Source organism: Alosa alosa, chromosome 23, assembly GCF_017589495.1.
Source record: "Alosa alosa isolate M-15738 ecotype Scorff River chromosome 23, AALO_Geno_1.1, whole genome shotgun sequence".
Taxonomy (NCBI): domain Eukaryota; kingdom Metazoa; phylum Chordata; class Actinopteri; order Clupeiformes; family Clupeidae; genus Alosa; species Alosa alosa.
The window spans coordinates 14,509,324-14,531,673 of record NC_063211.1 but is presented as its reverse complement, the minus strand read 5'-3'; the positions used below and the strand labels follow the sequence as shown (position 1 = coordinate 14,531,673).

At 40.6% G+C, this 22,350-nt stretch overlaps 1 protein-coding gene across 4 annotated transcripts; it reads right to left on the bottom strand.

Moving 5' to 3' along the window:
- Positions 1-2,786: 2,786 nt before the first annotated feature.
- Positions 2,787-22,280, bottom strand: LOC125288685. Of its 4 annotated transcripts, none has more exons than XM_048235239.1 (6): positions 22,240-22,280; positions 11,413-11,499; positions 10,516-10,621; positions 10,107-10,181; positions 9,915-10,005; positions 2,787-9,616 (listed from the first exon to the last, which is right to left on the bottom strand). In XM_048235239.1, the coding sequence occupies exons 2-6, from the start codon at positions 11,489-11,491 to the stop codon at positions 8,384-8,386; spliced, it is 1,584 nt and encodes a 527-aa protein (XP_048091196.1). In that variant the 5' UTR covers positions 11,492-11,499; positions 22,240-22,280; the 3' UTR covers positions 2,787-8,383. The 4 variants fall into 4 exon arrangements, with proteins under 4 accessions (XP_048091196.1, XP_048091193.1, XP_048091194.1 ...); XM_048235236.1 differs by having other exon boundaries at positions 22,240-22,266; XM_048235237.1 differs by lacking the exon at positions 22,240-22,280 and having other exon boundaries at positions 11,413-11,925.
- Between the last annotated feature and the right edge of the window lie 70 nt (positions 22,281-22,350).

Sequence of the window (22,350 nt, the reverse complement as noted above, 5' to 3'; positions counted from 1 at the left end):
TGTCACTCTTATGTCGATACTGTCAAGTAAAGTGTAATCTAATGTACTTTGGTGAGTGCATTTTAAACTGCTACACAATTCCCTGATATTCCATGACTTTGCCCAAACAAGGTAGCCTGACATTGTCATACTCAATTATAGTCAGAATTTGAGTCTGATACTGCTACAGCGTTGGTTTTGAGGCGGGTTTGTTTGAATCGACTGTTCGTCTAAACAACATGATGGCTTCCACGGATGAGATGAGCATAGCTATCGTGCAAGTTTTATCCGAATTAGAGAGTATTCTGGGGGAAGCTGGGAAGCTAGGAGTCTCAGCCAGCTGGGAGGAGTGAACGACACAGACATCCTCCACGGCCGATTCCAGTTGGTGTTTAGTAGCCCTGAATCTTGGTTACTTAACGAGAAATGGAGGAATATGCTTTCTACAGAAGTGTACCGTGAAAACTTGGTGGGGATTGTCGTTGATGAGGTTCATGTCACATACAAATGGTAAGTTTAAAAATGTTAACGTTAGCTATGTTACCTAACTTAATTGTATGTTAAACGATGGCATTAGAAGAACACTTCATTGATCTGATTGGTTGATTTGGCCCGTCTATCACCAACATAGGTGGTGATAGACAGATGGTTTATCCAATCAGCTAACCAGTATTTTCGCCCCTTCCCAAAAGTTCTCCAACGGAACATTCCCAGATGGATACAGTATGCCGAGCAAATGCGAAACAATCCATCTGGTGGAGTCAGGTTAGTAAGTACAGGACTCAGTGTCATATTTTGTACCGCTATTTGCTACATCTAATTGTACACAGTTTTATTAACTTAAAGGCAGAATGCAGTCTGAGTTGGAGGAAGGATAGAACCACCCTCTGCTCCAGGCCTGCTTGTATGATATACTCTAAGCTTTCAGTGCAGTAACTGTTAAAGTAAAAGTAGTACAGTTCTTATTTCCCATTGTATGTTCAATCTGCAAAGTTTCTGGAAGGTCCGAGAGCCTGAAGCATATCTTGCTGATATATATTACTGTGTGTGAGTGAGAGAGAAAAGTACACATTAGTAGACACTGTATCGGTGCACAGAAGTAGACACAAGATCTACTCCTACTCTAGATCTACTTATGACCACAAGAGGTCAGTTTAAGCCATTATAATCTGAGACGTTCAGTATGTCTATGTTAGCCTGGAGATTCCAAACCACGACTGATGATTCCAGAATTTCGACGCATTTGGATAACACTACTACGACCAATGTTTACTGACTGATTTATTGCAGCGCTATCGTCATCTGGCCTGACTATATCAGATACACCGATGTGATTGGTTCCTCACGAGGGGTAAAAGTAATGTGCATCATTACTCATTGCCAGAGTGTCTCGCAGAGACAATTCAAATTGTGCTCTCGCGAGAACTCTGAATTTCCAGGGTGGGCCTATTTGGCTAGATATGTATTATCTCACATATCCTATGTATATACAGTGGCAGCAGAACTGACAGTACTTTGAAGACAGTGCTTTTGAATAGACAGCATACTATGGGTCATTCCATATACATTCAATATTTTCATATGCTGTATTTTCTATGTGATTGCTTCAAATGTTTAATTATTTCATAAAGCCCTGGTTTGCCCATCACTACTTCTGCTGGACTGAAGCCAAGCAATCTCCCTGCTACCTCACCAACACCAGAATGCCCTACAGTCAGTGCTGATCACTCTGCTGGATGGAAATCACTGAACTGATGTACTCCTCAGTTAGCCTCAAGTAACTGAGGCAGATAAATATTAAAGATTGGCTTGAAAGCCAAAAGAATAACATGGTCAGAAGGTAATCAGATGCCACTCCACAGGCATGTCTCTGTGTGTGTGTGTGTGTGTGTGTGTGTGTGTGTGTGTGTGTGTGTGTCAGTGTTGCAAGCAACACATGGAAGAGAGAAAGACAGAGTCATGTTGACATTACAGTCCAGTATGTGTGTTAGATGGCTTGTCATGTTACTGCAAAGGGAATGCCACTGGATGCTTACAGCTATTCTCCAGGGCCATGTCTACCTGTTTAGAGTAGTCATTTCACTGTGACGTGTTTTAGGATTAGGTACTTTTTTTTTGAGTATTCTTCTAAATTATGAGCTGAAGATAAGAACGTGACTTCCACCGGTGATACAAACTGACTTTTTCATTTCTGGTGAGGAACTTACCGGTAGGCTACTAAGGTAATTAACGTATTTGTTGACAAAAGTCCAGGTTGCTTATCCTCAAAATATTTAAACAGCTGAGTGATCTCTGGCAGTCTGACACAAGGGACCAAGGAAGTTCCTCTCACGTTTCCACAATCACCGTAAACATTATCAATTAATGAATGTTTTGATTGAATGACATCATCACTAAAACATGGTTTAACTCCTGACCCACAGTAGATTAAATGCCACTGACAGCAAGACTGAAAATAAGGACAAAGATATGTTACAGCTCTACCATGTCCTTCATTCTGTCCAGTAGCAATGTGTATCTACAAGTGGGTTTGATTGTAATAAGAATGAGAATGGATTGTGTCCTTAGAACGAGAGTGGTTAATATTTCTGTAGACTGCTGATATTTGAATGGTTTTGGATGGAAGCCTTTGTGAATGTTCCAAAATAATTGAAAGTATGGTAAATGAAGGTATCAGGCCCTTCAGTTTACTTGCGCTAAAAAAGGTGAGAGCTCATCTTTGGTGAACTTTGCAAACTTGCCTGATATCAAATACAATGCTAAATGGGCTTTCAGTGTATAAATGCAAATAGCACATACAAATCATCCATGGATGCAAGAAGATTTAATCATTTTATGAAATGTCTAACAACCAGTACAGAATATGGAGTATATAGAAGGATGAGGATATAGACACAACTTGAATATAACTTCATTATTTCAAATATTTTTCAACCAACTTTTAGATTGAACTCAAAAGCAACTCAAAAGCAAAGATATGGCAAGATACAGCATAATTCAACAATTTATCTTTCTCTACTATGAACGTTAGCTTTGCATTTTTGCTGAAGGACTTCTACAGTAGTTTCCCCCTCTTTCAGGATAAGCAGCAGGTGCCTACATGTGTCACTCCCGATTATCCAGTCTTTCAGTTCTACCCGCATGGCTTTGGCTTCATCCTTGAATGACAGACTCAGACTGGTGTTTGTCTGTGAGCAGTGGACAGAGTCCGCAGACATGGAACGGAGGTACAGGACGTCGGTGGCATTGTCATCAGCGCAGTTGTCAATGATGACGGTGCCTCGTGGGGAGACCATCATGTACACATCACTTCCGCCTCCACCTACTAAGTAGTCCTGTCCAGCTTGAGACACAAGGACATCGTTGCCATCAGATCCTTTGAGGAGAGTTGGCTCGTAGCCTGCCACCAGTATGTCAGAGTAGATGGTGCCAACCACGTTCTCAACATCTTTCAGCACATCCCCTTCTGCGTCAGCCTGCCGACACTCACCAGTAAGCAGGTTGATGTAGACCCCTTCACCATTGCTGTGGTTTCCCTGGTAAAACACTGTGTCTCTTCCTGCACCGCCATCCATCAAGTCTGCCCCTGGTCCAGGGATGAAAGCATCAGACCCTGGCCCTCCCATCATGGTGTCATCCCCTTCTTCTCCATAAAGGGTGTCGTCACCGCTGCCCCCCAGAAGGATGTCATTTCCCTGTCCCCCCATCAAGGTGTCGTGACCAGGGCCTCCATCTATTGTGTCAACCTTCACTCCACCTCTGAGAGCATTGTCCAAATCATTACCTTCAATGCTATTGGATTGCTGTGGGCATCCTTGGACTGTATGAATGGCTGAAAGGTTTGCATATGCATTTAAATCCATTCGGCAATCAGTCCACTCATTTTCCAGCTTGATTTTGTAGGCTTTGATCAACATAGTCTCAGGGTTTGCATCCTCCAGATATCCAAGCCGAAAGTGTACTCCATCAGATGTCACAAAGGACAGGTGTTGGTACTGTTCACCTAGGTGATATTTATGCAAACGGACCTGCATATCGTGACCTTTCTTTTTGGCTTTGATCAGAACATTATATCCTTCAGACAAAACTGTGAGTGACCCACTGAAAAAGTCAGCTTCGAGGAGAACTGTGTCTTCCTTCATGTCTTTTGATAAGTTATCTATCTCAACATTTGTTCCGTATTCAGATTTCACCACATAGGTGTCTGTACCATCTAACCCTGCCATTAGTCCACCCCCTGTGTAAGGGTCCAGTTTGTTGTCTTTTGCATTGCCAGTCATGTCAACAAATCCTGAGGAGCCATATAATTCTAACACAGATACAAACTCTCTTTCATTCATGAACATGGGTGAGGCACTTCTCTTTTGTCTATTGTCCACCGTTTGTGGGTACTTCAAGTTCAGCGTGTACTTGCATACCATTTGGTAAATCTCATATCTTCTTGACATAGACCCTGAGGAGAACAAAGGCTGATCTGCATAAGGACAGCCGTGATCCTGAAACTTTTCTTGGCCTGCGAAAGAGCCACGAAACACTAAAGAATCTGGTGCGGCACGACACATTACCTCCAAAACACCAGCACTCTCATCAACATCATATACACAAGGTCCTAGCAATGTTGATTGTTGGATACCATCATTTGCTATTCTTTCAGAAATCTTGTTAAACATTTGTGAATCCATTTGTCTTTGGAAAGTTTTACTGTTTGTGAGTGAAGTGGCAAGTTCACAAATAAATTTGCTGGATGGCAGGTTGAAAATCACTCCATCAGATGACTGAATCTGAAGATGTTGAGACATAATTGAACCAAACCACCCCTTGATGAAGACTTGCTCAGTGTCATTTACTAACAACTTAAGGTTTTCTCCATCACACTTGCATTTGATGAACTCATATGCTTCTCTCATGTACAGCATGTCTGCTGCGAGGTCTGGAGAGTAATTGTCAACAGTTTTCAATCCGTAACCTGGAGTAACAACGTACCAATCATTCCCTCCTCGACCGCAAAGGAAATCAGTACCTTTTCCTGGAACTATAGTGTTTTGCTGGCTGTTACCTCTGATATTGTCATTCAAGTCGGATCCTCGCACCTCTGTGACTTGTTCGTAAACCTCGTCCCCTTCCAGGTCCACTTGAAGAGGATATTTGGATTTGCTGTAATCCAAAACTTGAACTAAGATGCACTTACTCATGAAAGGGTTGGATGTCATGCAAGAGGATCGGTCTGTTGAAACTGTGAAAGTTATAAAATCCTCTGTGACAATCACCAGGTGCCGATCTGCTTCTGAACGAAACCAGTTTAGAAGAGTGATGGAAGAGCTTTGATCAGCAAAGGGTGCCAGTATCACATGGTCACCGAACACCCTGACTTTGATGTCATGAATCTTTGCCTCAAGGAGCATCATGTCCTGTTTGTTGTCACTGGAATAGTTTTCAATGGACACTGCTGAATTTGTTCGTTTTTTAATCATGTAGATATCCTCCCCTTCCTTTCCTCTCAAGGTGTCGCTGCCTCCTCCCCCATCAATGAAGTTATTCTCAGCATTACCTGTCAGCTGGTCATTGTGTGCTGAACCAAAGACATTGATCACTGTGTTGAGAGGAGGTCGGGATGCATCAACTATTTGACCTTCAGTTTTAGACATCATATTTATACTCTGAGCAACTAGTTTGATAGAGGATACCACAACACTTGGAATGTCAAAACAGACACCATCCTCTGACATCATGTTTATGTGGCGGTACTCCTCTCCGACAAACCAATTCAATATTCTAACATTATGAGTATTCAAGAAATTTAAAATCACATCATTCCCAGATTTTTTCACAGATAACTGCCGGAAGTTAACGTTTAACACAAGCATGTCCATTGTTTTCACAGAGTCATAGTTGTTAATGACTGTGCTGCCTCCCTGACTGGGAATAATGTAGGTGTCTCTACCCCCCTGACCTTCCACATAACTTTTCTGTGGTCCCAAATAGAAGGTGTCATCACCATTCTTCCCATAAAGTCTGTAATAATAGCTGAACATTATTTCCATAATGTGTTTATCTTCATTAGTCTGAACAGCGAAGAAGTTATTGTCCTGATTGTTTCCTTCATAATTTCCATATCTGGTGTTGGGGATAACCTTATAGCCAGAGACTACATCTATGGAACCAGCAGGTATGAATAGTAATACTTTTCTATGTATGGTGCTGTACTGTAATTGGTGAGATTCCCCAATTCCAAGGATTATATCTTTTATGGTGTTTGTGTCAATTGTCCAACATTTGTGACCAAGGGTTGTTTCAGAGGAGACAAAATAATCCATGCAAAATTTTGAAGACCAGTCATCAGACAGACAGAATGTTATACCCCCTCCACTCATTGACATTTCTCCACCTGTGAAATCAATAGCTGCTCTATTGGCCTGGACCTCTCTGAAGGAGTAGTATTTCCGGTAGTCAGATATCTGTTCCACAAGCCGCCGTCCTTCTTCAATCTCACGATAGGGTATGGTATAAAAAAAACTAACAATATCTAAGACAAAATGCAGAAACCCCTTACCGAGGCCACGGAAAAAGGCCCCAATTTTGTCCAGCATTCCAGCATCTGGTGGAAGGTTGCTCAGCTCAGACTCTATGCTTAAATAGACATCATCAAAAATCATACGAATTGCACTGATGGCCAAGTTAAGAGGAGCTATTATTGGTGCTAGTACTGGTACCAACTCAAGCACATCCAATACAATCATGAGTGAATCAAATCCAACATCAATATATCCCAGTGCATCTCCTCTTTTGACATCCTCAGTAATGCTGTATATTCCAAATCCAATTCCGACCACTGGCATTACTCGTAATGCGGCTTTAGAGACTGGGTTTCTCAATATTGTATTAATGGTTCTGATAACCTTAATGTTTTTTGTGACTGCTAGTTTTTTCCCAAGCAGTGCCATGCTCAGTCCGGTGGCTCCGTGAGCTGTCTGCAGAGTTCCCATGACTCCATGTTCTATGTCACCTCTCTCAAAGGATTCTACAGCTCCTTTGGCACCCAACATCAGTCCCATGACTCCCATGGCCATCCCTGTGCGTTCCAAGTGCCCCGAGCCCATCTGGGTCTTTCCAGGCTCTGGAATCTTCATCTCTGAAATGCTCTCCATACTTTTCCTGATCTTGTCCATATGCACCTGTCCCTCTTCTGGTAGTTTTACTTTGGCACTGTATTTCTCATGAGGGTTTTTCTTTGATATTACCTCAAAGTAGCACTCCCCGTCTTTCACTTGGATGCTGTTGTGTTTGAGAACAAAGTTTCTCAGTGACTTTCCAAACTGCTTTTGTAAATGAGCTTGAATCTCTCCAGACAGGACAGCAGAGGACCGTGAGTAATGGGAGGAGAGCTTCATCGACTGCTCCACATTTGCATTCGCATGCAGATCTTGCCCTGTTACGGCTCCCTCAGTTGATCCTCCTAAGGCCCCGGAGAACCCCTGGTTAGACTGTTGCTTGTTGATGGCATCTGAGTATTGTTGGATTGCATTTTGAAAATTGATTAATTTGTCTGAGTCAGGTTCCGGTTCTTGATTACTGTTCACATGCCGAATTAAGTTTTTGGCCAAATCTGGAGTAAATTCCTGTTCGTCTATGTGAGACAGCCATGCTTCGTAGACTTTGCCTTCATTTTTAATTAGTCTCTTTAGAGCTATTTGTTTCCTTTGTAGTTCTTCCTGTTTGACCATTCGTGGCACATCACTTGAACCATAAAAGCCTCTTTCAGGTTTGTTCATCCAAGTACCACCTCTTGCCATTGGATGATTTTCTAACAGAAATTTCAGTCCCTCTTCTTTTAAAACACCTTTGTCATTGGTCATGCTCAATGCCATTGTAATCAATGGAAATGTACGAAAATTTCTTGCAGACTCTGATATTACTGAGGCAAGAAAGTATGTGCTAAACCAGGCTTCTGTTGAGATGGATAGTGTCTCTCTGTTTTGGCTGTATAGAGTTTTCCTGGCAAATATACCATAACTATTTTCTCCTTTCTCTGCAATTGCTGAGCGTATGGCCGGATAGTCATGTTTGTTTACCTGCTCATCAATGCTGTTTCTGATCATCTCTATTTTGCTATCATCACCGATCTCATTATTGTTCAACCGTTTCCCAATAGGATATATGTAAAGGGTATTGGTGTCTATGGAGAAAATCCAGTCGTGCAACATAATAAATGCAGGTTTTCCATAGTCTCCATAGTTAGCAAAATGAGTGATCAATTTAAGAATATCTTCAGCTGACTTGATTTCATAGCAGTTTTTAAGCTTCTGTTTTATTCTGAAATTGTTTCCTACAAAATACTCTGGATTTTCATTTCTATATCTCCAGACATATTTTGCATTAAATGATATTTCATGCCGATTTAATTTACCTACATCTCGATTTCCAAAAAAGGCCCATGCCAATTTCTCCAGGACATCAGTCTGGGGCTCGCGTACATTTTGATTGACAAATCTCTTTGGTTCAACTGGGGGGTTTTGTTGCTCACTGCCACCCAGAAAGTTTTTCTCATTTGAAAAACCTCCTTTCCTTTGCTGTTGGACAGACTTTTGATGGTTGTCTTCCCGTCCTCTCTCCTCCAAGCAATCACTTTCTTGCTGTCGTCTTTATGCCTCATGACCTCCAGTCCGCTGGGTGTGATCTCCAATGTAACTTTCTCTCCCGACTGGCTCACCTGTAAAACGGAGCTCCTCAAATGAAGCTCTGTGTGGACTGACCTGGCATGGAGCTCGTTCAGTAATTTGGTGATGAAGGATTCATCAGAGCCAACCTCACAGGCCACAACACTGATGGTTTTGATCTCTCCCCCCAACCTCTTCATCCGTGAGACAATCTCACCCACCTCCTCTGCCTGGTACCCAGCCAGCCTCGTTTCCTTATCGCTGCCCTTTTTTCCATGACCTACTAGAACCAGTCGGCTATCCTGCGACAAAAGCGAGGGATATCCTTTGATTAATTTAGGATGACCGTTCTGATCCAGCATGTACACAGAGGTTACTGTGGGGTGTTTGTCATACAGGAAGGTGGCGGCTTGCCGTACCACTGGGTCATCTTCCATGATTAGGATACTCTGTGCATCATACTGGGTTGTGTGGTCTCGTGCTGAAATTTTGGGAGTGTACTTGACAACTAAGTCATTATGATCAAGTATCTGATAGTCCTTTTTGTTAGTTTCCAATACAGCACTAAGTCCATGCGTTTTAAATACTCTCATAAAATTTATCTGAAAATAATCACTTGTGTTGCCATCAATAGAGAATAGAGATGCAGATTTAAGTTCTGTCTGAAGCAGTTTTGTAGCCAATGTTGAACCCCTATACTCTGATAGACTGCTTCCATCTTCTGAGGTGCGACCAAATATCCTCACCACTGTGTCCCTGTTAACTGTTGTGAAGCACGAGACATTGTATAGGCACGCTTGTCCAACCTTCATGGAGTTCAGAGGGTCCTCTTGGTATTCGTCTTCTGCTCTCTGTAGTGTCTCTGCCTTCTCATCCATCAAGAGGAGAACTTTGTTTCGATAGTTGTATGACCATTCTGATGCAGACAGCAGTGAGTCTTGAAGCTTCTGTCCCTCAACATGTACCAGAAAACCTTTGAAGTCCTGTGAGAAACAATTGTGTAAGCAAATGTCTATCATTCGAAGACATAGTAAAATGATATTCAGCAGTTTGGTTATTGATATAAAATGTAAATTTGTATAATTTTGTTGCTGATGTTGTACTAAATGATGTTGTAGAAACATACTATAAGCTAGACAAAATATATATTCCTATAATTAAAGGAGAATATAACAGGAACAAATAATGGAGGTTAGTTGATAACCACCCTCTTTTGTAGGTGTTGGTACTGATTTATTAATGTAAAATTTTTATTTTATTTATTAATGTTACATTTCTTACCTGTTCCTTTTGGAGAAGGCACTGTGGTAAATCCTGACAGTCTTTCAAAACTTCAAATATGTCCTCCTCTGTATTTTTATCCTGTGGAACACTATAGTGCACAAACACACAAGTGTTATTTTATTTCTTTATTTAATTTTAACTGTAACCACAAATTGTTTAACATTTCATACCGAGAACATCTAGTTTTACCTTTCAGAATCTGACAATTGACGGATAGCTGGTCCATAACTTCTCTGGAACATTGCTGCTCGGAACAAAGGGAGACTGTGGCAGCAGGAGAAGTTGTATAAATTCAGATCATAAGGATAAATGGACAAACCAATGATTCAATGATTGAACAATATTTGCACACATATGCTTTTGTTTATAAATTCTGGGCCTCTTGTGAAAAGTGCAATGTGAAAACCAACTGCACCAAACCATTTAGTCTGGACCAAAGAAAGTGAACTAAGGACTTTGCTGGTGTGAGTACCCTATATGTAGTGTGTGCATGCTGCAAACATGGATTTATTTGTATAGTCTGTCTTATTTCATAAATGTGCATACATGTGTGTGAAATCAGTATACAGTGTGTATGTGTACAGCTATTAAGGCTTACTGGGTGTCAGGTTTTGCCTCATGGGTAATCTGGTCGTGCAGTCCCCTCAGCCTGTGAAGAGAGACTAGGCTTGCAGGTAGGTCCTCCCAATCCTCATCTGACAACTCTGTAGAGACCATACAGTTATTATAAAGAACTCAAGAGACTGATAGGTTACCACCTCAGCCAAGGATGTAACTGACTGTTTATCACCTTACCTACAAACGTCACATTATTGAAACCTGTGGGAAAAAAACGTCCTTGATGGCCACTAACATGTGAATATGGAGGCTAACCCTCCAAATCCAATCAACCCTCCAATTCTATGTTATTGATGTAAAATATATTGCAGATCAGTTTGACCAAAAGGCATTTTGAGACTGGGTGTCTGATGTTTGATATTAATGAAATAAAACACCCTGTTGAACCTTGTTTTCATCCTAAAAGTAAAAGCATGAGTCTTTTACTTCAGCCTAGTTTGGCTGTAAATACCAAATATGTGTATGTAAAAACGATAATTCCACAGCACTTCTGATTAGCAATCCAGTGCTTGAGGACTGATCATGTAAAGAAAGGGAATAATCGTCTGGATCACACAGATGTGGATGTTCCTCATATTTTTATTTCTTATTTCTGGTCGGTACAGTAAAAAAGACTAAAGTTTCAATGGTTTATTTCTTCATCCAAGTCCATCTCTGGTGAAGATGTAAACCACTGACATGTTGAAAAGACCATTGAAAAGTCTAAAAAATAAGGAACATCCCACATCTGTGTGCTCCAGTTATGCCTCCTTTTTTTGTATACTGTTCTTATTATGTAATGCTAAAACTACTGATATTAATAATAATTCATTTTATGCAGAGTTAAGTGGCACAGTGGTGTTTATTATGAGGTAAAAGCAGCATTGTGGTGTCTTACCAAACTCCACGGTCTTACACACGAGACTTACAAACAGCAGTAACCACAGAACCTGGGCTCTCTCTGTCTGTCCACCCATGGCTGCACCTGTTAATACCCACACAAAGTCTGTTTTTCACAGCAGAACTGCATGTTTCCTCAACAAGTAACAGTAGTACATCAGATTTGTCTTACCGTTAATTAATTTAGCGGCAAACAATTTGCACCAACATTATATAAGCCAAAGAAAGGTACTGTTACCAACACAATATTAAAAGAAAATCTTGGAGGAACTGGTCAAAAGCTAAGCAGTAATGTCCTTAGTCAGTAGCTGGATGGGAGACCTCATCAAGTAACACAGAAATGTAGCTTACTTCTGCTGCTAGTATTCTCTAAATCAGTGGTTCTTAACTGGTCTGGCTTTGGGACCCACAATTTCCCATGTTTATTAAGTTGCGAACCATATAATGTTTTAGCGATCAATAAGCTAACAGATATGGTGGGCTGTATTGTGCACCTTGGCACATGGCCTAAAACTCATTTTCCACCCGGCGCAAAGTTTAATTCCTTATTTTGCACGTTTATTTTTTTAAACAATGCGCCCAGGAGTGTGGTAATTAACAACCTAGGGAGTGGCCTGGCACATTGTATAAAAATCGCTATTGTACACTGTAATGTTCATGAGATGTAACATTTGTCACAACAGTGACATACTGCATGACCCCCTACAGGCATGTGCAAGTGGTGTAGTTTGAGCAGAGCCTGCGAGCATGCAGTACAGACGTATGTTTGCCTCCAACCTTTAATAAGTAAACGACACTTTCTTAACACTCGGTCTGGTCATTGACTCGTATAACGAGAACATTACATTGGCGACGAGGACAAAACTGAAGGAAACGCCTACACTCCAAACAAAAGAAGAAGAAAGGAAAACGTGGAAAATGGAAAACACGTGAGGACAAGTAGTGCTTAGCCAGCTAGCTCGGCGTGCAAGCTAACCTAACATACTGGAGTAGTAAATGAAAAAGATAATCTTTAAAAAAATGGCACTCATCAACACAGTTGCTCTGCCAGCCTTCGATATCGAAGCTGATCCAACCACCGTGGGACCACGCTGGACTAAATGGCTGCAAAGGTTTGACAATTACATTACTGCAATGAACATTACTGGAGATGCTAGACAGAAAGCATTACTACTGCACTTAGCAGGCGAGCACGTACATGACATATATGACATGTTAGCTGCCGACCAGGACAAATTTGCAGATGTTAAGCGGAAGCTAAGCCCATACTTCAAACCTAAAAAGAACGTACAATATCAAATATACATGTTCAGAAAGGCAGTGCAGCAGCCAGATGAAAATTTAGACACATATTGCACTAGACTATGCATCCTAGCGAAAAACTGTGAGTTTGCCGACATCGACAAAGAAATTAAGGCACAGTTGATTTAGAGTTGCCGTTCAACCAGACTGCGCAGGAGAGCGCATAGAGAACCAGGGACCAGCCTTAACGACCTGTTAGAGTGGGAGTAGAATGGAACTGTCTGAGCAGCATGCATGGAAGAGAGTGCTGTGTCAGTGAATGCAGTGTACCAGAAGGGGCGAGCAGCCACCAGCCGACGCGCCGGGAGAGCCACCCCAACAACCAGTGCCAAAATTGCGGAGGACAGTACCCACACAATGGCGAATGCCCTGCGAAAGGAAAGGACTGTAAAGCATGCGGTAAACTGAATCACTTCGCAAAGCAGTGCAGATCGAATCAGAGACAACCAAGATAAGACTTTGACACAAAACGTAGAGACTACAGAGATAATGCTGGACGTCAGAAAACGCACAGGAAACTGTGCAACATTACAAGCACCAACTCAGACAACTTGCACTCCAGCAGCGATGAAGCATACGTGTTCGCTGCCAGCAGCGACGACAACACTAAACAGCCACGGACACACATCAAACTCAATGGGGTAAGGATATCTGCACTGATTGATTCAGGGGGCGCAGTGAACATTATTAGCGAAGCTGTTATCAGTACACTGAAACCAAGCCCACAGCTCACCCCAGCTGACATTAAAATATTCTTGTATGGCAGCACTAAGCCCACTTCCCATAAATGGTGCGTTCACATGTAGCACAGAGACCGAGCACAAAAAGACTGGCGAAGTTCTACGTAATAAAGGGTGGTAGCTCCACCTTGCTAGGGTACAACACTGCTGATGAGCTGGGCCTCATCAAAGTCATAAGCTCTGTGTCTTCTCCAGCAGACGGCACAATAGCAAATGAGCTGAGACCTACCCGGAGTTGTTCCAAGGCATTGGGAAACTGAAAGATTTTCAAGTGAAACTCCACATCAACAAGGACATTCAGCCTACCTGTCAGCCACATCGGAGAGTTCCCTTCCACGTCAGGCAAAAAGTCGAAGAGGAGCTGAAAAAGGGAGGAAGACATCATCGAGATGGTCTCAGGCCCTACACCATGGGTTTCCCCGATCGTCACACCACCTAAGCCAAAGGACCCGGACAAGGTGAGGGTTTGTGTCGATATGAGACAGGCGAACATCGCCATCCAACGCGAACGACACATCACCCCCACTATGGATGATGTAATCCACAAGTTAAATGGTGCTACGGTTTTCTCTAAACTTGACCTGACAGCCGGATACCATCAGCTCGAGCTCCACCCGGACAGCAGGTACATCACTACCTTCACCACACACCTTGGCTTGAGACGCTATAAGCGTTTGAACTTTGGTTTATCTTCGGCAGCGGAGGTGTTCCCAAATGCCATCTGTCAAACACTGCAAGGGATAAAAGGTGTGAAAAATCTGTGATGAAATCATTGTTTACGGACGAACACAGCAAGAACATGATGACAGTCTCAAAGCAGTGTTTCATAGACTGAGGGAAAGAGGGCTTACGTTCAACAAGAATAATTGTGAATTCAACAAACCTAAGCTTGAATTTTTCAGATTCATCTTCTCAGCTGGAGGCATCTCAGCTGACCCCAAAAAGGTTACTGCCATACAAGAAGCCAGCGACCCACAAGACCGAACCCGACCTGAAGTCCCAAGCCTGCTCACGGCATGGCAAACTACTGCTCTCAATTCATCAAAGACTTTGCCTCAATTTCAGCACCACACTGGAAGCTGACCAGAAAGGACACACCGTGGCACTGGGGTCCAGAGCATGTCAGAGCACTACAGACTATCAAGGACAGCTTGACCAGCAACACGGTGATGTCATACTTTGACCCAGGTAAAGATACAGAGCTTGTGGTAGACGCCAGCCCGGTTGGCCTCATTCATTCTTTACCAAAAGAACAAACTAGCAGAAAATAGCATACCAGCCGCCAGCAGTGGCGTGAAAAGCGCTTCTCACAGACTGAAAAAGGAAGCTGTCGTGGAGTTGTGAACACTTTCATTTATATGTGTATGGCAACCCATTCACTCTCATCACGGACCACAAAGTTCTGGAGGTCATATGGAACAACCCTCGTTCAAAACCACCAGTGAGGATCGAGAGATGGGGACTGAGGCTACAGCCCTACGACCTCAGAGTGGAGTATAGGAAAGGCGCAGAAAACCCTGCCGACTACATATCCCGTCACCCCATCCAGCTGCAAGCAGGTGAGAACACAAGAGCAGTGAAGGTAGCAGAGGAATACGTCAACTTTGTGGCTCAACATGCTATGCCCAAAGCCATGACTCTTGTGGAAATAAAGGAGGAAACACGCAAAGATCCGATCCTGCAGCAGGTCAGTGCCCACATCAGAAACAACACATGGGGAAAAGTCACAGTTGACGCACAACACACAGAGACATTGAAAAAGTTCAGACAAATCAGTGGAGAGCTCACCGTGTCACTTTCTGATTACATCATACTCCGAGGCACAAGGATCGCCATCCATGCGTCCCTCGAATAGAGAGTACTCCAGCTAGCCCATGAAGGACATCAGGGTATCGTAAAGACCAAGACACTGCTCAGATCAAAGGTATGGTTTCCTAACATTGACCAGAAAGCAGAATCCATTGTTAAGAACTGTTTAGCCTGTCAAGCCAACACACTGGTCACACAGTCAGAACCCCTAAGAACGTCTGAGCTGCCGGGTGATTCTCATGAAGCTGTGGTTAACATGTCCAGGTTCTATTTTCCGAAAACAATTTTTTACTAATAGTAACTATGATATTTTCTACAAAGACAGTAAAGAATACTATAGGGACAGATGTTTTTTACTATCATTAGAACACTATTTCATAGCAATTTAACCAAAAATCACAGTGAATTCTCATTACCGAAATGTGTCCGGATCCATTATTCTATTGTTTGTTTTAATTTCATGAAAAATCCTTTTTACATAAATTGAAGAAGATTATGCAAAGTTGTGTAAAAATTTCTATATTTATGGTTAATATTTATATTTATGATATTTTGCAAAAGGAAAGGTTACATTTATTGTAAAAATATTGTGTCCACACTAAATGTTCCTCATTACCGTAATGCGATTTGCCTGCCTATAAAAAGTACACTGTTCCATTAAATTAACAAGCAGACCCATGATGCATCACTTGGGACAAAAGGTTTAAAATGGAATCAAGTCCAGTTGTTCTCTCTTCTCTCACATCAGGATATTTGTGTAAATGTCATAGAATCTTTATTCTGTTACACTGTTGATTATCATTACCGATATGCTGCGATACTCAATGCTTTTAAAAATATTTGAAATTATATTTTATGATGATAAAGACAATATAAGACTTTAATATTTTGTAAAGGTTAAGGTTACATAGCTTGCTAGCATTTTCTGTTATTTGCCAACTTAGTCAAGGACATTTCATTACCGTTACTCCAATTTCTCATTACCATGCATTTTAAAGGGTAATAACGGTAATGAGAAGCTGAGTTGTGGTAATGATGCAGTGATGATCTTGATATAAGATGACCCGTTCCCTCTACTAGTCAGGTTCACCTAACATATAGTGTTCTCTCCACTAACTTGTTTCTCAGCCCGTTGTTAAAAGGCGTTAAAACAGTTGATGTGATACCACTTTGTGATTCCGCTTTGTCCTCCCCAGATGCTCATTTTTTCAAGCGTAGCCTATTTCATGTTAAATCTTCATACATTTTTGACTAACTTTACTGTTTTATCTACAGTTTCGCCCGGTCCCTTGATATAATTTTGCCCCGATTGTCTGGTCTGCTCTGTACTGGCTCTGTGTTTTTGACTGTGGATTCTGTCTCATTTTTTGTGCCAAGTTTACTTGCATGGCATACCACAACACCGGCATTAAGACCAATGATAGTGTTTTAATCAGTTGCTTGTGTTTTTTTTCTATCTCTTGTCAATCAGTAATGTCATGTTTTCTTTTTATTTCTTTTAACTACCATTGGTTTTCACCATGGCAATGGAGGTAATTATGAGGGCACCATAATGGGTTGTCAAATTGGTTGTTGGAGGTACAGTAAAAGGTGCAGGATGGCACTCAGATACCTCCCATCTGAGCCTATGTGGGTGACATGACCAATGTACCTGTGGCCATGTATCCGTCAGCTCCATGTACCCGTAGGCCAAGTTGAATGATAAAATGGATAACAAGCAAATGTACAGGTGTGTCTATTAGGAGAGGGAAACTAGTGGAAGAATATAAGAAAAGTTGTATATTGATGGCGAGGTGATCCCATCTATTGTGAAAAACATGACGAATTTAGGGAGGTGGTACAATGTTGTTGGGCAGGAGCAGAAAAGAAGAAAAGAGTTTGGTCTTGGTACCAGTTGGAAAGTGTGGGGTACTGTAAGTCTACAGCACAGGAGAAGAGACAGGTGGTAACCAGCTTGTTTTGAGAACAAGAGGAGCAAACTAGACGTTCAACAGCAATGCCTCAAGCAAAACAAGGAAAATGGATGAACTGGCATGATGTGGAGAAGAAGATCAACTGAGAGAGCTAGGGCCATGGATGCCACTGCAATTGGAGAGACATATCGGTCAGGGATATGACTGCTTTGAGACCAGACATGACATTTTTTTTCGGAGAGTAAGCACATTGTCTACTTTATTGTGCTAATTATTCTATTTTGATGATGTGATGGAGAAAGCCTTTGAAAGTTAAAGTATGCAGAACTGGTATCAGAGGTAAGGGAAGGTGGCTGACAAGCACACACAGTGAAGATGAAGATTGAAGCTTTGTAAGTCGACCACAACACTTCTGTTAAATTTTAGTATTCAAATATGGTCACTGAAAGGAGCTGAAAAAGGAAGTGGCCATGACTGAGGCCCTCATAGCAACCTGAATTGACTCTGAGAGTTAACTCTAGGGCTTGAGGTTTGTCTGGTTATGTTGCTGATTGGATCATAAACAACCACAACAATGAACAGGAATGCCCAAAGAATTTGTTGGTATTTGTTGGTAGAGAACCAATCAGGAGTGTGGAGGAGGGTAGATCTGGGAAGCCAGACACCACTGTTGAGCATTCTGGAGGTGTCATGGGTTCTAATTCAACAAAACACAGACGAAGGAAGGTACTGTATCTGCTTGTAAGCCCAGTGAAATGCTCTCAAAAGCTACTCTTTTGGTGATGTTTTTTGCCCACAAAGGTTAGTTTGTTGGTGATTTTTTGGATGGTATAAGTGATTGGTTGTTGACTGGCCACTCTGGAAAATCCCCTTCCTGTGACACTAGCAATTTAACACCTCTCCTGTGTGTATCTGAAATTCATTTGGTAAAATGAAATCATTCTCATTACCGTAACATAAATTCTCCTCCTCCGTAACAGACTTTTCATTACTGTAATGCATAAAAATGCATAGATATTGTAAAGATGTTATTTCTCAGAGACAAAAATGTCTTCATTTTGTTATAATATGTTCCTTAACTGTGCCCCACGAGTGGGTTTTGTTCAAAATATATCTATAACAAAGAGATTATTTGAAAAATTGAACTCTACAATACACATTGTATTTCGGTAATGAGAGTTAATTCATTTAAAATGGAATTTAAAATATATAAAATATACATGTTGATGTGCAGTACTGTTCATTTAATGTACTTATTTGTGTAAATGAAAAAAAAAATCAAAAAATAGTTTGCTTACTAATGGTCTCTGTTTGTCATTTACCATATCGGTAATGAGAATTATTCTGGATCTTGCTACCATAACATTGAAATAAAGTTATATTGAATTGTTTTACTATAATACTTTTATCAGAAAATAAAAGTTCACATTCTATTCAGTCACTTAAATTTAAAAAATCAATCAAATGAGGTAGATAATATTTTGATGTCTACCACATCGTAGTTGTCTACCACATCTACCACATCGCCTGGTTGTATGCCATGTACAGCATACTTTTGCACTAGCATGACTTTCATGTTTTACTATCAAATTAATTTTATACTGTATACACTCACAATTTTTGTTATTGTTGATGATAGAATATTTATAAAAAGTGATGATGCATTAAATATTGTGTTAATGACCAAACATTTATTTGTGTTGTGGGAATCAAACCTATGATCCACTAGTGGATTTCATGTAGTTGCTGCACACAAATCTCCATGACACCCCCATTGTTTAGTTATGCTAATAAAAGTGCTGAATTAATGATGAGTAATGTCACATTGTACCAGGAAGTTTTTTTTGTGTTGAATGCAAGAATATAAAAATATATGTATATAACATCTCATCAATAGAAACAACAACACTTGCTGCATAGTCATAAAACACTTCCCCAAAAATACAATGATGATCAAAGATGAAATGATCAACAAAACTCATAACTGCCTCTCATCATCATCACTGGTAATAGTGTTAGTGGTAGTACTAATATGGAGTGTGTAATGTGTAAGTTACTGTGTTAATGTGTCAGAGGTCAAGGACTCCATGGTCACAGTGACCAAAGATGGACATTCGATAACAAGGAATTCTTTTTTCAAAAAGATCAATGCTGAGGTTCAAACAGATCCGGACGATCCGGTCAATGACACGGTTGTGGTGGCAACACCAATGTATCCATCCAGGATTAATCGTCGGCTGCCATCGCACCTCAAAGACTACGAGTGATGTTTGAATCACCAGGCTCAATTTGAAAAAAAAAAAACTGTTAATGTTTACACTTGTTGATTGAAGGTTATGTATCTGACTGTTAGATTCAGTGACAGCTATAATATCTGTATGAATGTGTTTCGGACTGTTCCGGATATACAGTTCACTTGATATGAATGCATTTCTATGATGTGAAGAATACTAAAAACTTAAAAGAACTTGAGCATTACCATATGCATTAGCGTAGGTTTTAAAAATTGAGTTACAACTACACTGTTATATTGTAAACAAATCAGTAAGTGAATGAGTTATTTCTTAGACAATGTTTGCAGAGATGTTTATTCTGTTAAAAATGAGATGTAACATGATGTTCATGTGATGTAACATTTGTCACAACAGTGACGTACTGCATGACCCCCTACAGGCATGCGCAAGTGGTGTAGTCTGAGCAGAGTATGCGAGCGTGTACAGAGGTATGTTTGCCTCCAACCTTTAATAAGTAAACAACACTTGGTCTGGTCATTGACTCATATAACGAGAACATCACATACACCTGGTCAGAAGTCTATGGCGAGTTGTTTATATGCTATTTTAAAAGCGCATTGTCAACAGTCATATTGGCGGGTGCACAATGCACCATCCTTCTATCATCCATGAACGCACACCAAGCATGTCCATGCAAAACATTACAGATTGCAGATTACAATGGGAAACATAATTACAATAAAGATATTACGAAATACTTTACATCTCATGATGAGTAGTTATTCATTTTGCAAATTGGTAATGACAGTTAAAAGTGATTAGGGAAGAGGCGAGAGACACGTATGGAGCACAGCTGACGATGCACTGTCATGAGATATAAGCAACTCCTCTACAGGATAAATGTTTTTTTATTCAGTCATTTGAGCAATATTAGGTTAAGTGTTGCTTTTTCCAGCCTATGTTTTCGATGGTAACCCATTGTCAGTCAATAGTGAAAGTAACTGCATATAACTCTTGTCGTTGACTGACACTATGGTGAAGTTAGTTTCATTTTGCCAATGAGTTCAAATAATAGAGTGCAAATGCGTGAAGGCTATGCAAGGTTTTAGTAAGGTATGGTTTAGTGGAATGACTAGGCCGATTCCATACGGTCTCGCAAGCAGCCTCCTTCAAATGCGCCGTTGAATGTCAATATGCCGATGCATTTATTTGACATTGCGCCGTTAAATGACTGCCATAGAAAAAAAGTCTATCAAAATAAAGGTCCAATATTAGATCTGATAAGGAAGCATTTTAAATAGGCGATTTTTTTTTATGATAAAGTAAGAAGCTGATCATCAACTAACAAATGTTATCTGAAATGATCCCTCAAACCAAAAGCGAACCACAGTTGAGCAGCCTATAGGCAAGCATGCAAAATCAGCCACTCTAACCGCTAAACAATCATGACTGACAAATGAATAGTGTGAATTAAACACACCGACACATAACGGCTTGTTGCCGACACCGGTGAAATGCACCAAAGATTCACTTAGCCGTGGGCACATAACGTGGGCATTTTGAACCACCAACAGTGTTTCGAAACACTTCAAAAGCTCAACTCTGATTCGAGACATTATTTTCGAGCATCACATCCCTAGTGTTTTTTTTTTTTTTTCTGTATGTGGTAAATATGTATTTGTGTTCTGTTTTGTGGATTATTAAACTTTAATGTTGAACTGAATATATACATATTGTAGATTTAGGGAGCATTTCTCTTATTTTTGGAGTTGCTGTAGAAAAAGAGGCAAATGATTGCAAAGATCAAAATGATGCATGGATGTTGAAGCTAGATCTAACTGTACTTGAACAAAATGTAATTGAATATTTAACCTGGGGTCTGGGACCATGTTATGAAGTTTCACATTCAATTCACATCCACAGTCCATTCACATTTCACAGGCCTTAAGTTTTTTGCTACACAACCACTTTTAGGTGGGGAAAAATTATAATGAGAGCAAAAACAATAGGGTTGCCACAGCTTTTCTGCTTGGACCCCTAATAAATGGTCAGTTTTTAAAAATGTTCCTTCATCATTAGAAGAAACAGAAAATAAAGTGTGAGTTTAAAGAATGAAACCCCAAAAGTGTGTACTACCCCCTTTATGGAATGTTAGGCCTAATGCTTTCTGTCTTTTCTATTAGCTTTTATAACCTCCTTCAATCTCCTGTGAGGAGCTATTGTCTCATATCTCAGGTGTACTTTGAAGCCATTCCTTTGGCAGTTATGTCACAAATCTACCACATCGCCTGGTTGTATGCCATGTACAGCATACTTTTGCACTAGCATGACTTTCATGTTTTACTATCAAATTAATTTTATACTGTATACACTCACAATTTTTGTTATTGTTGATGATAGAATATTTATAAAAAGTGATGATGCATTAAATATTGTGTTAATGACCAAACATTTATTTGTGTTGTGGGAATCAAACCTATGATCCACTAGTGGATTTCATGTAGTTGCTGCACACAAATCTCCATGACACCCCCATTGTTTAGTTATGCTAATAAAAGTGCTGAATTAATGATGAGTAATGTCACATTGTACCAGGAAGTTTTTTTTGTGTTGAATGCAATAATATAAAAATATATGTATATAACATCTCATCAATAGAAACAACAACACTTGCTGCATAGTCATAAAACACTTCCCCAAAAATACAATGATGATCAAAGATGAAATGATCAACAAAACTCATAACTGCCTTTCATCATCATCATCACTGGTAATAGTGTTAGTGGTAGTACTAATATGGAGTGTGTAATGTGTAAGTGCCAGTTACCTTCCACACAGCCTGAGATCTGTCAGAAGAGTGAGGAAACACTGACTCCACACTCCGCTTTTATGGCCATGGAGACTTCATGCAATACCGTTATTGCAACTCATGCAATCA